The 14,690-nt window shown below is 44.7% G+C and overlaps 1 protein-coding gene across 1 annotated transcript; it reads right to left on the bottom strand.

Annotated features, from left to right (window-relative positions):
• Window positions 1-2,253: 2,253 nt before the first annotated feature.
• TSEN15 (TSEN15 tRNA splicing endonuclease subunit) lies at window positions 2,254-13,941 on the bottom strand. Its single transcript, XM_010149949.1, has 3 exons — window positions 13,866-13,941; window positions 12,477-12,612; window positions 2,254-2,458 (listed from the first exon to the last, which is right to left on the bottom strand). The coding sequence occupies exons 1-3, from the start codon at window positions 13,936-13,938 to the stop codon at window positions 2,254-2,256; spliced, it is 414 nt and encodes a 137-aa protein (XP_010148251.1). The 5' UTR covers window positions 13,939-13,941.
• Between the last annotated feature and the right edge of the window lie 749 nt (window positions 13,942-14,690).

Here is a 14,690-nt window from a genome sequence, read left to right as displayed (position 1 = left end):
TGTCAGGAGTCAGCACACAGGTACCCTTTTAATGCAGTATGGCATTGGACCAAGATAAAATTCCGTTTTTGCTCCAAGAGGGGAGCAAGGCTGAGAAAGAGAGAATTTTTCTTTGCCCTTCTCCATGACCAAAACCCACAGACCCACGGTCTCCCCTTGCTGCACAGGGGAAAAAGCAACCATTTTGTTTCTGACGGCATCAGAACATACCCAGCCTCACATCGGGCATCTCCAATTACTCTAACAGACCAGGGTACACATCCATGCGCTGGGAACCTATCCAAACTGTAAGAAACAGTTCTGTTGCAATGAACAGCCCGGAGAAATACCACCAACAAAAAGATGAAAAAAATAGCACTACTGCAAGGGACAATTATCAGGGAGCTGCTTACGTGCTCCGAGTAGCTTCCTGGATTACTAAGACTAGAATGGGCTCGGCAAAGTAGCTGGGCGTGCACAGCAGCCTGTTCCCCACAGATTAACAAATTCCCGATGGTGCTAGTGGCAAAGCTGATGATAAATGCTTTCCCCTTTGCCCCCAGGTGCCACACCAAGCTCAGGGTGACACTGCACCCTTCTGCGAGTTCGCTGCCGAACTGGGAGGGGTGAGCGTATGCTGCAAGCCCAGCAACACCCCAAGGGGGTTGAAGTCTGAACAAGCCAGAAAGCAGTTGCCTCCCTGGCCCAGACTAGGCACCTGCGAACACTTGGCAGGATTGGCACCCAAACGCAACGCCCAGCGTCACACGGGGCGCGAGGGCCTTCCTGGGCTCTCCCTGCTAGACCCCTCTGACTCCCAGCGCCTTTGGCCAAACTAGATTCAAACGCCGCGACCATGAAAACATCCACTCTAGTCACAGGGATCCCGAAGCTTATACAGCCTTTCATTTCCAGCTGGGTTTTTTTGGATTCTCTCCCATTCTTATACCCATGCAAAAAAAAGAGCTCTTGTGCCTCAAATTTTGAAAGTGTGGTCCTTGGCCACACAAATGTCGTACGGACATTTTTGTGCTCAAGAAGCTGCTTCTGGGATGCTATTCGATTGCCAAGAAACTCTAAATTTAACCTGAAGAAGATTTCTATGTGAAAGACATGGAAAATTCCTGTAGAAGAAACTAAAAGTCGTGTCTTCTTAACTTACACCTAGCTGAAGCACCTGTGGGCAGCCAGTTTAACTAGCAGAAGCTAAGTCAAAAAACCAAAAGAAATCCTAGAAGTTACAACAGGTTTAGAAAACTGCTCACTGCGTGAAACAGGTAACAGGTAGTGTCCACTCGCAGCACAGGTGGTGACATACTTCGGCGACAGGTAAGAACATGCCCCACTGTCGTGCTCCCCTTCAGAGAGCTTCGAGCCCTCACATCGCGATGGAGCACTAAAAGCACCCTGCAGCTCTGACAGGAAACCCGGGGAGAAGGGCAGGTCACCATTTATGATGACTTCATCACACTAGGATGCAAACAGAGGGCACCTTTGGCCCTTCGAGTGCCACCCAACACTGTATGTGGAAGGAGAGCCCCGCGGTGTTGCTGGATCGTTCCTTTCAGCGCGGTGTGCGTTCCGCTACGTGGGAAACACTGGGTCGGCACTTCAGGTGGGGCTGATGCAGTCACAACCTACCTCCATGTGAAGGGCTGGCCTCCGCTCACAGGTTCTTCAGGCAGATCCAGAGACCCCTCTTTACTAGTCTGTGCTTTGTTCTAGTAGCCTCTGGTGCTGCTACAGTCAGTTTTCCCTCTGCAGAGAACAACTTAAAATAAGGTGTTCCTGTGGAAAAGTCTCTTCTCCAAAAGCAGGGGGAAGAAGGTGAGCGGTCAGACATGTAACCTGGGAGGGAGCACGAGTGCTTCTGACAGCATTAAGACAAAGACACTCTATGAATGCCAAAGCCCTTAAGTTACTATCAATATTCCTGTCAGAAACCCGTAAGATTCACCTTTAATCAATATTTACAATAAGGGTAAGGATGTGTTTATTCTGTTACGTACCTGAACAGATATAAAGGAGAGACAAGCTTTGGAAAGGTCTCACAAGTGTATTTATTAGTGAGGAGCAATCTGTCTCAAAAGCGTGACCCATTTCATACTTTAAATGGCATTTTATTACAGTGCAGCTGCACAAGCCTCTCTTCTCCCTGAACAGATGCTGGACACACAGAAGGCAGACTTTAGCACACTACTTATTTACATACATGAGTTCCTGGATTTGTTTAGGTTTGAGGACAGTAGTTCAAGGAAAGGCTGTTTGTCTTATTCATCTGAAAAGCTTCTTTCTTTTCTTTCTCCACTGTTTATTGTCCACGTCTTCAGTATCGTCAGGAGGATCTGGTATCACAAAGCCATCAGTCATCTTATAGTAGACTACTGTGGAATCTGACTCAACTATGGCCAAGGTAACTGACAGCGGGGTGTCGGGATCGTCTTGCGGTAGAGCAGCTTTCTTCATGATTTCTCTCATCCTAGAAGAGGAAACAATTGGTTAGAAAGGAGCCTACAGCCACCTAACAATGGCACAGGGGTAGAAGTGCACCACTGCTATTTTTCTGCAGCCTGGTTTTATTCTGCAATTTTGTCTTGGCTAAAGAAAGTATAGTATTTGTTCTGATAAAAATCCAAAGTTGTATAATCAAGCAACAACATCAGATAACAAAGAATCTTACAGACATATACTGAGTTACATACATCTCTGCTGGAAATGGCTCACCTCATGCTTCTAAGCTTTGCTTTAGGTGTACTAACTGTGCACATGCCTCTGCCATGCTATGCTTGTGATAGTTCAGGGGTGGTTCTCTCTAATGTCCCTGTTTTCATTAGATTAAAAAAAAAAAATCTATTTAATTGAATAACATATGGTGCTTAATTAGAGAACAAAATGATTAAGGCTTGTTCCATTTGTAACATAAGTCTTCCAGTCTCTGCTGCAGTTCTCTGCCAGGCTGTGGAAGACCCAGGAACTGAGGCCAGGTTTCTCTACCTCCCTGTCTAGACTACAAGCCACAAAACTAATGATGTTCTTCAAGACAGTCAGTATAAATAATGTCTTCCTTAAAAATTCAAGACAAAGTTATGCAATTTTTCCTGTCCAGCTTATTTCAAGAATAACATGCCAGTTACTTTTTAGTTCAGAGCTGAGGACAACCCTAATTCCTGGAGTCCTTGTACTACTGTTCCGACTGAGGAGCAAGTACTGTAGGTGTGCAGTGCCCAGGGACAGAACAGTGACATTCCCCACAGCAAGCTCCTCCTTCACCTAAAGCTTGGGTGCAGTAGGGCTCATCTGGGACTGCCAGGACAGGTTACACTCTGGGGAGAGGCCAGCTATGCAGTGAGGGGGGAAAAAAAAAACCAGCAAAACCCACATACAAAAAACCCAAGAAAACACACACAAAAACCCACCCCTCGTTTCATGTGCCCTGAGATCTCATTCACCAGAAAACATGGATTTCTAAAGCTGGGCACTGTAGTTGAAAATAAGGCTCATTCTAAATGCATCAGCTTTCATATTTTAATCATCATCTTCCTTCCAAACCTCTTTGATCCCTTAATAAAAGCCAAATGGAAAGCGGCAGAGAATAAGCAGCAGCCCGGAAAGCCTATGCTATTAAGCCAGTGACCCTCTTAAATATCCATCTGTGTTCTGAACTGTTCATAATTCAACTTGGCTAAATTCAGTAGTGCCTTTTCTTCTGCTTTCACTACTGGCCCACATGTAATGCAAGGCAAGGCACTACAATATAGTTAGTCATTTCATGCAACAGAGATACTAAGGCTGTGAAAAGCTATACTCTGGTCCTCCAACTATCAGTGCACTTCATAAAAAGAGAACAAATAAGCAAAGAGATACTGTACTGGACACTGGAAGCAGAGAAACACCTGCAAAAGACTCATATTTCAAGCAACATGACATTAACTTCTCCACTCCCTGTCACCTTGGCACCTCTTTGCCTGCATGTTTTCCCGGCAGGAGCCCAAGGGCCTTGCTGTGGGAACACAGACTGCACCGTGGGTGTTAAGGAGACCATAAATGCAAGCCTGCCTTCCAAAGCTGTAGGCAATTCGTGGTGGAGGTGCTCTGCAACAAGAAAGAAGTGCATCCCACTATGAGCCATGCCTCAAACACGACAAGGCCTTCCAGCGACAGCAGTGTCTAGTGAGAGGGGTCACGTGCCTGCTGGAGTTGCAGCAGTGAGAACCAAGTGAGCTGCAGGTGTACAAGCAGGCACTAGGACTGCAGTAAGGACAAACTGAACGGCTACGGCAACGCAGTGAAGCGCTGTACCTCTGCGTCGATGCTGAGCACCCTCTGCTCATCACACCTCGACAGCTCATGTCTGGAGGAGGCTCTGAGTAAGCTGTCAATGATGAGGCCAGGCTACTGGCAGAAATTCGTGAGGAAAGAACTATCCACGGCTTTTATGAAGCAGCAGATATTGACCTCTTTCTCCTATGAATGTGAAATAGAAATCACAATAAAATGCCAAATAAAAGGGCACAGCTACCTGGAAGAGAGATTTTGGGACACAAAGAAACCAAACTTGGGTTGAGTGTGGACAGTCCAATATCTGGAAGCAGACTCAGGCAGTGGCCTGTATTCACCTGGCAGCCAGGGCAGAAGCTGCTTCATAATTCTTTAGTAACTGTCACCGTTTTTCTTCCAAGTCTATTAGGAGGATGGATATAACAGCGTGGCCTCAGATCTAGATTTCCCATCACTCATTATTTCTTCTTATACTGTCAAGCACAGACACCTGAACCTTACTTTCTCCCCATTCAGCACTTAGAAGATCCACCATGATCCCAAAAGTGGCCAGGCCCTGACAACAGACTAGTGACGTTTCTTCCCTGACTCACTTTTTGGGAGACTGAGTTTCAGGCTTTACATAAAGAGCACAAAAGGCATGCCACTGCCTCAGGGCGATCTGCTAACACTGCAGTCCACACAGCCCAATGCTTGCCACAGTACATGGGGAAACCAGCCCCTGTCACCCTAAAGAACTGCTCTGCAAATGTGAGGTTCTCCTCTTCCCCCTTTTCTCAATACAGCCCCAGAACAAGAGCTCTCATTCATGCATACCACAACTAGCCGTAACGCAATGCAGCACATCTGCAAAGGAGTGAGAGGGTATCTTCTAAAAGTATAAGCTTCGGAATTCAGGAAGTCTGTATCAGACGCCTGCGCTTCCCCTGCTCCCCTGAAGGCATCACTGCTAGCCTCTGCATCCAGCATGTTCACAAAGTTCCACAGCAGCAGCGGGCATTTCAAAGGAGTCGGAGAACATCTGGGTTTGTGCTGATTGCACTGCACTCGCTACCTGCCACGAACAGGAAGATGAAATATTGCAGGAAAGGTACAGTTTTTTTAATCCTTTTGATGTACCTAACACAGTCTATGGAAAAAACCCCCAAACCGCTGTGCTCTTGGCCTCCTGAAATTCAAGGAAATGCATGTCTGAGCTCTTAAACAAGGCAAGAAGCTTTTATTTCAAGAGATACAGCCCCCTAGGCTGCCCATCTCACACAGCAGCTGCTTTCAGTGACTAAAGCGAAGTCCTTAGCAAGAAGCCCATGTGTAACACCTCCCCCGAGCAGAGAGCCGACTTCATTTACTAAGGTAATAGCTGCAGATAAGCTCCTGAATGACCACACAGGCCCCATACAAGTGATGGCAGTTACAAAAGATGGGTTTTGCTTAAGTAAATGTGGATTTAATGCTTTTGTAAGTGTAAAGTATTAGAGGCCTCTGGAACAGTGGAATTCAATATATCCAGTGCTTCGGCATTCTATACCAACCTCAATTCACCAGCATCCTCACCAGCCTTTTCCTCATGAGCCACCACTGTCTCAGGACATGTTCCACACACACTGTTCCCACTGGTACCAAGGGGTCCACAATGCCTGGTTTTGGTTCCCCAGCCTTTACAGGCCATGCTCCAGCAGCATGAACACCACAGAAACCCTGATGTCAAGCATCTGGCATGGACTCATTCCTCCTTTTCCACAGGCATCCAGGTATGCCCATTCCAGTAGCTAGACATCATGTTTTAAGCAGATTGTAGAGACTTAACATGAGAAAAGGTGCAACTGAGAAACACTTAATACTGTTCTGCAGTGTCTGAATAATAGCATGTTTTGGGTACAGTCTCGAGTAAAACCTGTACTGAAAGAATGCACCATTTCACCTTGTCATCTCCTGAAGGACACTACACAACACAATACTCACTCACCTGAGTACATGTTCATCCACAAGATCAGCCTGGCTAGGAACACTGGGGACAGTCAACACTATACATGCCACCTTCTTGGGATTTATGCCAGTAAGTAGCTGGTAAAAAAGGCATCCAGAGTGCAGTGGCAAGAGAACTCACAGAACAATCAAGTGTGTGTGCTACTGCCTGAACAGTGAGAAGTCTAGCAGTTAAAATATTTTGCAACTACTCCTTGCCATTCTCTCCCCCTCCGTGTGATAAAAAGCCATTGAATGTTGCAACAGGCAACACTGAAGCTTTAGGTTTCCCCCACAAAAAGGTACATCTCGGACAAAGGCACTGTGAAAGGAAAATAACATTAAAAATCTAGGGGAATACAGACACCACAAGAAACACTGGAAAGTTTTAGTCAAATCCCATGAATAAGACTAAATTTTTTTTTTTTTAAATAAGAATTCTCCTCTGTGGCAGATCATACAGTACAAAGTTTTCAGAATAACTTGAAAACTATTCTCTAAACACTGATGGTGTCTGCATGTTCACTGCAAGCTAGAATCTGCTTCCACCAAGACAATTGCAAGTAGGATGAAGCCCTCAGTTTCCACCAGGGAATCAAATCATGTTCACCCAACATTACAGAAAATGAAAAGGATTTAATCTCAAACACTGAAGGAGACACCGTTATCCAGATGAAGAGCTGGCATTTCTAAAGTCCTTTGCATCAGAAAAAGGGCTTCAGAAAAGGCTTTCTACATACCTACAAACTAGTAGTTAGGGATTGCTGTTTTCTACCGAAGAATTAGCTGTAAGAGCAGATTTAACTTACTTTATATCATGCAAGGACCACTGCAGCTAAGGTAACAGCACTATGAATGTCAGCCTGCATCTGCCTTCACTGCTGCATTCAAACTAAATGGTGACAGTAACTTACCTGGTCTTTTATTACTGTTGCAATTAACAGCTTAAACCCAAGACCAACAACAAAACAAAACAAAACAAAGAAATCCTTCTTTTCTTTGCATGGATTTGTATGGGAGTTTTCCGTCCTTCTCCCACCTTAATTTTTTATTAACACAAGACTGCACTAGGTAGGGCTTCAACACATATCAGAAATCAGTAGCATCTTTCCTAATGATCTGCTCCTAACAAAGTAACATCGCCCTTTTGCTCCAGAGAAAGAAATAGGTGAACTTCAGGCAACTGTAGCTTGAGGTTTTAACTAACCGACCAAAAACTAAAAAAGAACAGAATCATAAAGGAAAGGTAACACAGGCAGAAAGTTTTGTGATGAACGAAAGCGTATTTCAGTGGTATATCCCATGCAAATGCTTCTAAGCAGCAGCCGAAACACTGAAAGCTCAGAGCAGTTTCATGGAGCAGAAGTGGAACTACTGCCTTCCACATCATAAAAGCCAAAGGCTTTCAATTGCCCTTTATACTTGGATGAATAATTCATTGCAGGCTTGGCCAGCCCGCACAGCTCCCTCCCCTCCACGCAAGGCAGGGCTGGAGAGTCAACACAAGTTGGTCTCTCTACAGAGATCTCTTCTCTGCATGCACCATTGTACCCAGCTTCTTCAGATGGGCCCCGAGACAAGAGGACCAAGGCAGAGGAAACCTCCCGTAAGGCAAGATACCTTGAATTTAGCCAGCACCACACCGACAGCGCAGCACAGCTCACCATCGTGAACGCTACCCGTCCTGAAGCTAGATTAACTTAGTGCCTTGAAATAGATGGGAAGAAGCACGTGGTGGGAGGCGGTGTAAACAGACATCACAATTTCTTGGGATTTGTTTCCAAGCTACAGGCACATGGAATGCTAGAAGAAACTCATGGGTTTGTAACAGGAAAAAAAAAAAAAGAAAACACCACATGGCTCACTGGTCAGGAAAAGGAATTGAAACCCCAAGGAATATGAAGTCCTCTTTTCCATGGAAGTTGAAGAAGAAAACAAGACAAATCATGCAAATGAGAAGAATCAGAATTCAGCAAAGTTCTGCAAGATACACCAAGTGTAGGAAGTTCAGTCACAGTACTGCAGAACCATATCAGTTGTCTGAGCCACATCAGTCACTTTTAAACAACTAATAACGTTTGCGTTTAGAAGCCATTAATTACATTTTCAACGTGTGGTCTAGTGTATGAGCAAAGTCAAGTAATGCTTATAGCAGAATCGCTACTGACAAAACTGCAAGAGGATGCCAGAGAAGGAGCACGTCACACTTCCAGTGCCTTTAAAATAACAGCGCTTCTTACAGGCAAACCCACTTCAGATTAGAGGAAGATCTATTTCACAGACTACAGATTTAAAAGAGGATAATTTGCTTCCAATCTTCGTATTTGTTTTTAAGGATGCTTATCAGCTTTAAAATTAAACATTTACACATTCTTTTTCCGAAATTAAGTTCCCATTTTAACAAAATAACCCTTTCCTTCTTAGCCTGTAACAAACTTCACACTCTCCATAACCTCACACAACTGACTTCATGCTTCGTTTCCACCACTTGCATATAAAAACCGAACAGGCCAGTGGCATATCATTTAATCTGATGGTTTATTAGTTACATTTTGCTTAGACAATGTTATTTGTCTAGGACAGACAGGGTGTGGTATCATTAGATCTGGCACCTAACTCCCTGGTCCTTGGAAGGATCAAGGCTTCCAACTCTCCCTAGAAAATCCAGCTGTCAACACAGCTTTCCCACCCTTGCTGAGCTTGGTTTATGCAAGTCTCTTCTGCCAGCTTTGAAGCAGGACTACCCGTATTTAACTGCTTCACCCCCTCTGGGGAGCCACAATTCTGGCATGTACCGACACTTAGGTACTTGGTGCGCACTAAGGCATCGCCTGCAGACGTTTGTGCAAACGGCAAACACGTCCCAGCCAGCGCACCTAGGAATCCCTCCTGCAAGTAAGAATCACTGCTAAATTCACAGGCGTACCAACACTAGGTTCTCCAAACCTCAGCCAGCTGTGTGTGGTTGGGAGAGTGACCCAAGCCAGACAGAAGCTGCATCTTCTGGTCTTTACTCACAGAAGATTCAGCAATCTTCATTGTAAGGGTGCGTGTGTGGGAGATTGCCCCAAGCCAGACAGAAGCTGCATCTTATTCTCCAGGTCTTTACTCACAGAAGATTCAGCAATCTTCATTCTAAGAGCATGCACACACGGCATGAAGCCACTTCTCAGACTGTATGAGACTACCGTTTGCGTCGGTTACTGTGCAGCCTTACAGTGGCAGGGCAGGAGAATCAGCTTCCATCAAGCTGTTTGTAGAAGTGGACAGTGAACTTCGTAAGCAGAACAGCTTTTGCCTTAAGCAATTAACTGTCATGCATAAACTGGACATGATGAAATCTTCTAAACTGAGCTGATTTTTTTTTTGGAAGGGCACTCATATTTATCATTTGCTTAGGTGTCTTGCTAGTAATTTCCACAGCAACTGTACTGCAGCCTTTTAAGGACACACCTCTGAGCTGGAATCTTCATGAGACACCTGGGTAGGCAGAGCTTGGCTGAAGTGGCTTTGAGAGGAAAACCACCCTGGCAGCCCTCACCCAGCCTTACTGGCAAAGCAGGGAAATGCTGCCATTTGCTAGCTACTTGTGTGGTTAGCACATTTTCAGGCCCAGAAATGAGGACAGAATGTTTTCATCTTCCTAACCCCCTCCAATGGCTTCCTTTCAACATTAACTGAGCTGCATTCTCTGTACTCATACCTCTTCCTCTGCCTTAAGCAGATAACACCAAAACCCAAAGCATTGCTTTGAACAAAATGGCAAAGTCGCCAAGTATGCAGGCTTTCCTCCTGTCTGCCTATAGCTTGATAAGTCAAGACACCAAAACCCAAAGCATTGCTTTGAACAAAACGGCAAAGTCGCCAAGTATGCAGGCTTTCCTGTCTGCCTATAGCTTGGTAAGTCAAGTGAGGAAGTATCACTGAAGACATCAGATACCTAACAAGCTTCCTGCTATCAACAATCACAACAACAAAATACTCACCACTGTCAGAACAAAGAGACAGTAGTACTGTAACACTGTTCCAACCTTCTATAGGATGCCTTAAAGGCCTCTCTATGCTACATAACAGAGCTACAGTTATTGTCTATACCCCCTGTCTTTTGCCTCCAGCAGAAGAGCTGTGGAGTTGATGCTGTCCTTTCTCTACAAGAACAGACCAGGCCCCTCTTTTCAGTGGTGACATCCTAACGAAAAGCCAAGCATGCATACGCACAGGCATTCAGTAACACAAATACAAGCATACATGATGTTCCTGCCTGACATCTATGGGTACTGAGCACATACCAGCTTTAACAGACTCACCCGGCATCACAGCCCGGTATTCAGCTCATTTTAGCGGCAACGCGCGCTATGTAGTTGCTCTGGAGTAAAACTTGGTCACAAACTGTACTTTTAATCAATGTGACGCATTCACTCTTTGCTTCTCTAGCACAACACCATTCCAGTAATGGATTCCATCCGCACTGGTGCCAGAAGCAGAGCAAACAGCATCACCACAGTACAAACAAGTTCAGAGGCTCCAAATGAAAAGCTCCAATGAAACAGTGAAAGATAGGACACACATGCAGTGCAATATCTCGCTGTCATTAAAAGCCAATTAGAACATACTTGCTGGCATTGATCCAACGGCAGGAATCAAAGTTTCCAACCGAGGTGGAAAGCTACTACATTAAACAAGTACAACTCCTTGGCACGTAGGCGTAATTTCTCAAAGATCCCATATCCTGATTTGCTGCCTTCTTTTCGTCCCTAAAATCTATTTTGAACTGTGAACAGAAGCATGTTCCTTTCACACACACAGAGTGATCTGCTTCTTGCTGAGAGGCCGAGTGACACTTAGCATTTCATCCTGCAAGACCTCTCAACAGCTTTCCCCTGTTGTGGAGATGACACCGTATTTCTCCGTAAGACAGAACCCATAAGAATATTTGCAAATGGAAAATATTTTCAGCACATAGCCAGTACTCAAATCCATCAATATGTAGTAATTTTCTTCCCCCTCACAAATATGCTCTTAGGAAAACACAAAGAAGACTTAAGATGGAAGTTTGCAAGAGACTGATCAGACACTTCCAAACCCTAACTAAAGGAAAAAAAAAAAAAGGCAAAAACCATAGCATGTCTAAAACACAATTCCTAGAGCACACATACGTCTACAAAGTGCAATTCATTAGCTACCTACTACTGTGTCAGGCTGCTGCCCAAAGAGCAAGAGGAAACAGCAAAAAACAGAAAGAGCAAACACTAGCAAGATCTGTAACACCAGCCCTGAGCACATGCTCCCAGCAAGAGTAGGAAGAGAAGAAATTGAAAGATCTACTACCATATGATGCAATCGAAATAGTTCAGGACTTCAGAGACATCATAGGAAAGAATGGCAAATACCAGCAAGAGAAAGCAGCCACTATCAGAGACCAAATCATACTGTGTGTTTGAAGATGCTCTAAGGGCTAGTTAAAATATACTGTAAAATTACTGAAGAACAACTTCTCTAGGCAGAAAGTATCTGTAATATCACAAAATCATAGCTGTGATATACTCTGCTCAAGAATTACTTAGTCTTGCATGGGTAAAAAAAGTAAGTCAAAATCACAGCTCAAGGGACAGTTATGCATTAGGCTCCAGATAAGCAAGGCGAATTTCCTGTTGGAAGCAGACAGATTATACTTTCAAAACAAAAAGAAAACAAAACCAAACACACCATGCTTATCCATAGATTCAGCAATTAAAAAAAAAAAGTTTATTCTTTGACAGGTCCAAGAGGATTTCTTTCCTCTTAAGTATACTTTCAAGCCCAGTGGCACAAAATGTATTGCTAGATTTCCCAGACTACAAAAAAGAAGCATAAGAATGTTCAAAACATAAGCTGTGAAGGTCTTGTATTCTAACCTTGTCTCTAAAAACACATACTTTGCTACCCATTGTTATCTCCTAGAATTAATGCAACTTCTAAACAAAATGAAGTGTTTTATCAGTGGGAGTCAGTTGCTGTGGGAAGCGGACATCAAAGGCATACCACTTTCAGAGAGGGAGACGCGGAGACTGATGCAGCTTAGAAAATTAAAGAAATCTCAGCTGTGCATGTATGTTTGCAGCACCCAAAATAACTCTGCTCACAGGCTGAGATACTGCTTTCCTCTGATACTTCTTTGTTTCCTTCCCCTCTTGACCAAGTCAGCAGCAGCCTGTTAAATATATCTGTTCTTCATCTTATCGGTAATGCGAGCCAAACACTGACCACGTCCTCACCTCTCGTGGCTTAACGATATGTGCACAGGTACTGGCACCATCACTTGGAGACTCTCCTGTTCTCTTTCACGGGCGTGCAGACATACGAGCTGCAGTTCTGCTACTCCAACATGCTTCACTTCATGCCAGTTTCTCCCTAGAAAGGTTCATCATTGATGAGAAGGACCAGAAGACAAAACACAAGCTTTGATCATCCAAATATCAAATTTGGTATTTAAGTTAATATCTAAGGCTCCGTTTTCCCTCCCTCTCCTCACACGACATTTCCCATGAGAGACGACTATCCCATTCCACTGACAAATTCCCCTTCTGAGGAACAAACATTTTAAAGAAACCTACGGGAGCAGTACTAGTCTGCTAACTCCAGACTGGTAACACTGACCAGTGCTAACACTGACTGACCGCGATAGGGATCTGTCTGACAAAGCTTTATTTCAAAGAGGCAAAAAGAAGATAAAAAACACACATCTTCAGTCATCTGCAACATAAACCGGTAATCCAAATTTGGGCCATAAACATTTGCACCCTAAACTGTGAAGAACAGGTGCTAAGAGCATGATTAATGCTAATACACAGTTCTTCCCTTCTGTTTGAAGGGGCAAGTCTAAAAGCTTTTGCTGCAGAACTACAGAAGCCTTCTCTTAAAGCCTATTAAGGCATTTTCTTCAGAGGCATAACAGAGTGCGTTCTGGCCTGTAAAATCCCTTCCTTCCCTGACCTTGAGAACCACCAGCCTCCAAGAGAAACTGAAATATTTTTATTAGGCTGGCTGCCTGCCTACATGCCGTCCCTTTCCAATACAGCCAACTTGGAAGAATAGCAGGCAGAATTTTATGTATCACCTAACTCTGCTCCTGTCTTACAAGACACCAGAAGACTACACTGCATCTGTCATAGTTACAGCCATCAGACTTACAAATTATCTTCTTTCCTATAGGGATTGTTGTCCTTTCCAGAAAACAGCATCCTAACCAGGCCACATCAGCCATAAGGTAAATAGTAACCTTAACAAAACACTATGATTTAATCATTTTGACGTTAATCTACAAGTGAGAACTGTATTACCAGCACAACCACTGAACTTGTAACTTCACCCTTCTATGTCCCCTTTCCTTCCCCTACCCCTCTTTTGCTTTTTCTCCTATGCTGAGTATCTTTGCCCTGGAACACCTGCACCCGATGGAAAAAATGGACCCTCATCTTCGTAAAGGCTCCAGACAGGCAGAGGATAGAAATCTTCAGCTACAAATTACCATCTTTTTCTCAAGTAACTATCACTGCAACGCCAAGGACTTTGTAGGAAAGGTCCTACTCTTGCACAAACTTTAATAGCACCTAAAATGCAAATACATCTGTTGAGATGTCTACGCAGCCAGTTCATTGGATTACCTTCTAAGAGGTCCAGGTATACCACAAACGCAGCATAGATTTGAGCACTGTCAGATACATCAAGAGACATCATTTCTGTGAACTGAAAGCCAAAAAAGGAACGTTAGTGAGGGAAAGCAGAAGGTTCTGTTAAGAACGCGCAGACCAAACCCAGAATCTGTACAGCTGTCTAAGCCACTGCAGTCTGAAACCAGTTTTAAGGACCAACTGGCAATTAAAAAGCAGGACTTGCTTCCTCAGAGTATCTTAAGAGCTCTTTTTTCCAGGTTCCCCCTATTTTGGCACTTAAGAAAGCAAGCCAAATAAACAAATAAATGAGGAATCATGACTATTTCTGGAACAGGTCTAGCTTTGTGGAGAAGGGCTACGAATTTTACCTATTTTTGCTGCAGTGCATCAACACGACGGCCAGAATTAATACCTCCGTGTATTTTAGAACACTAAAAATTACGAGGGAGAGTCAAAGTCTAAGACGCTTGCGTTTTCCAGCTGTAATTCCAGCCTCCAGACCTCATGGCCTAACGCCGGCATTCCCCACCGGCCCTCCTCAGGGGCCGGGAGAGCAGACCCCTCCACAGACCCCACAGAAGGCGGCCTGGTATTAAGATCTCCTCCTCCAGCACTCCATGGGGGGGAAGGGTCCCGCTCCCCCGGCCCCGCGGGGGGCCCGTGATGACCTCCACGCGCCCCCCGCCCCGCGATGCTCCTCGAAGCCACGCGGGGGGGAAACCCTGTCAGGTGCCGAAATGACGGACACGGCCGGGAACGCGGGACCCCTCCCCGAATGACTGAGAACCCCCTGGGCCCTAAAGGTGCCCCCCCACC

The sequence above is a fragment of the Eurypyga helias genome, unplaced genomic scaffold (assembly GCF_000690775.1).
Source record: "Eurypyga helias isolate BGI_N326 unplaced genomic scaffold, ASM69077v1 scaffold32204, whole genome shotgun sequence".
Classification (NCBI taxonomy): Eukaryota; Metazoa; Chordata; class Aves; order Eurypygiformes; family Eurypygidae; genus Eurypyga; species Eurypyga helias.
This window is presented reverse-complemented; position numbering and strand designations above follow the sequence as displayed.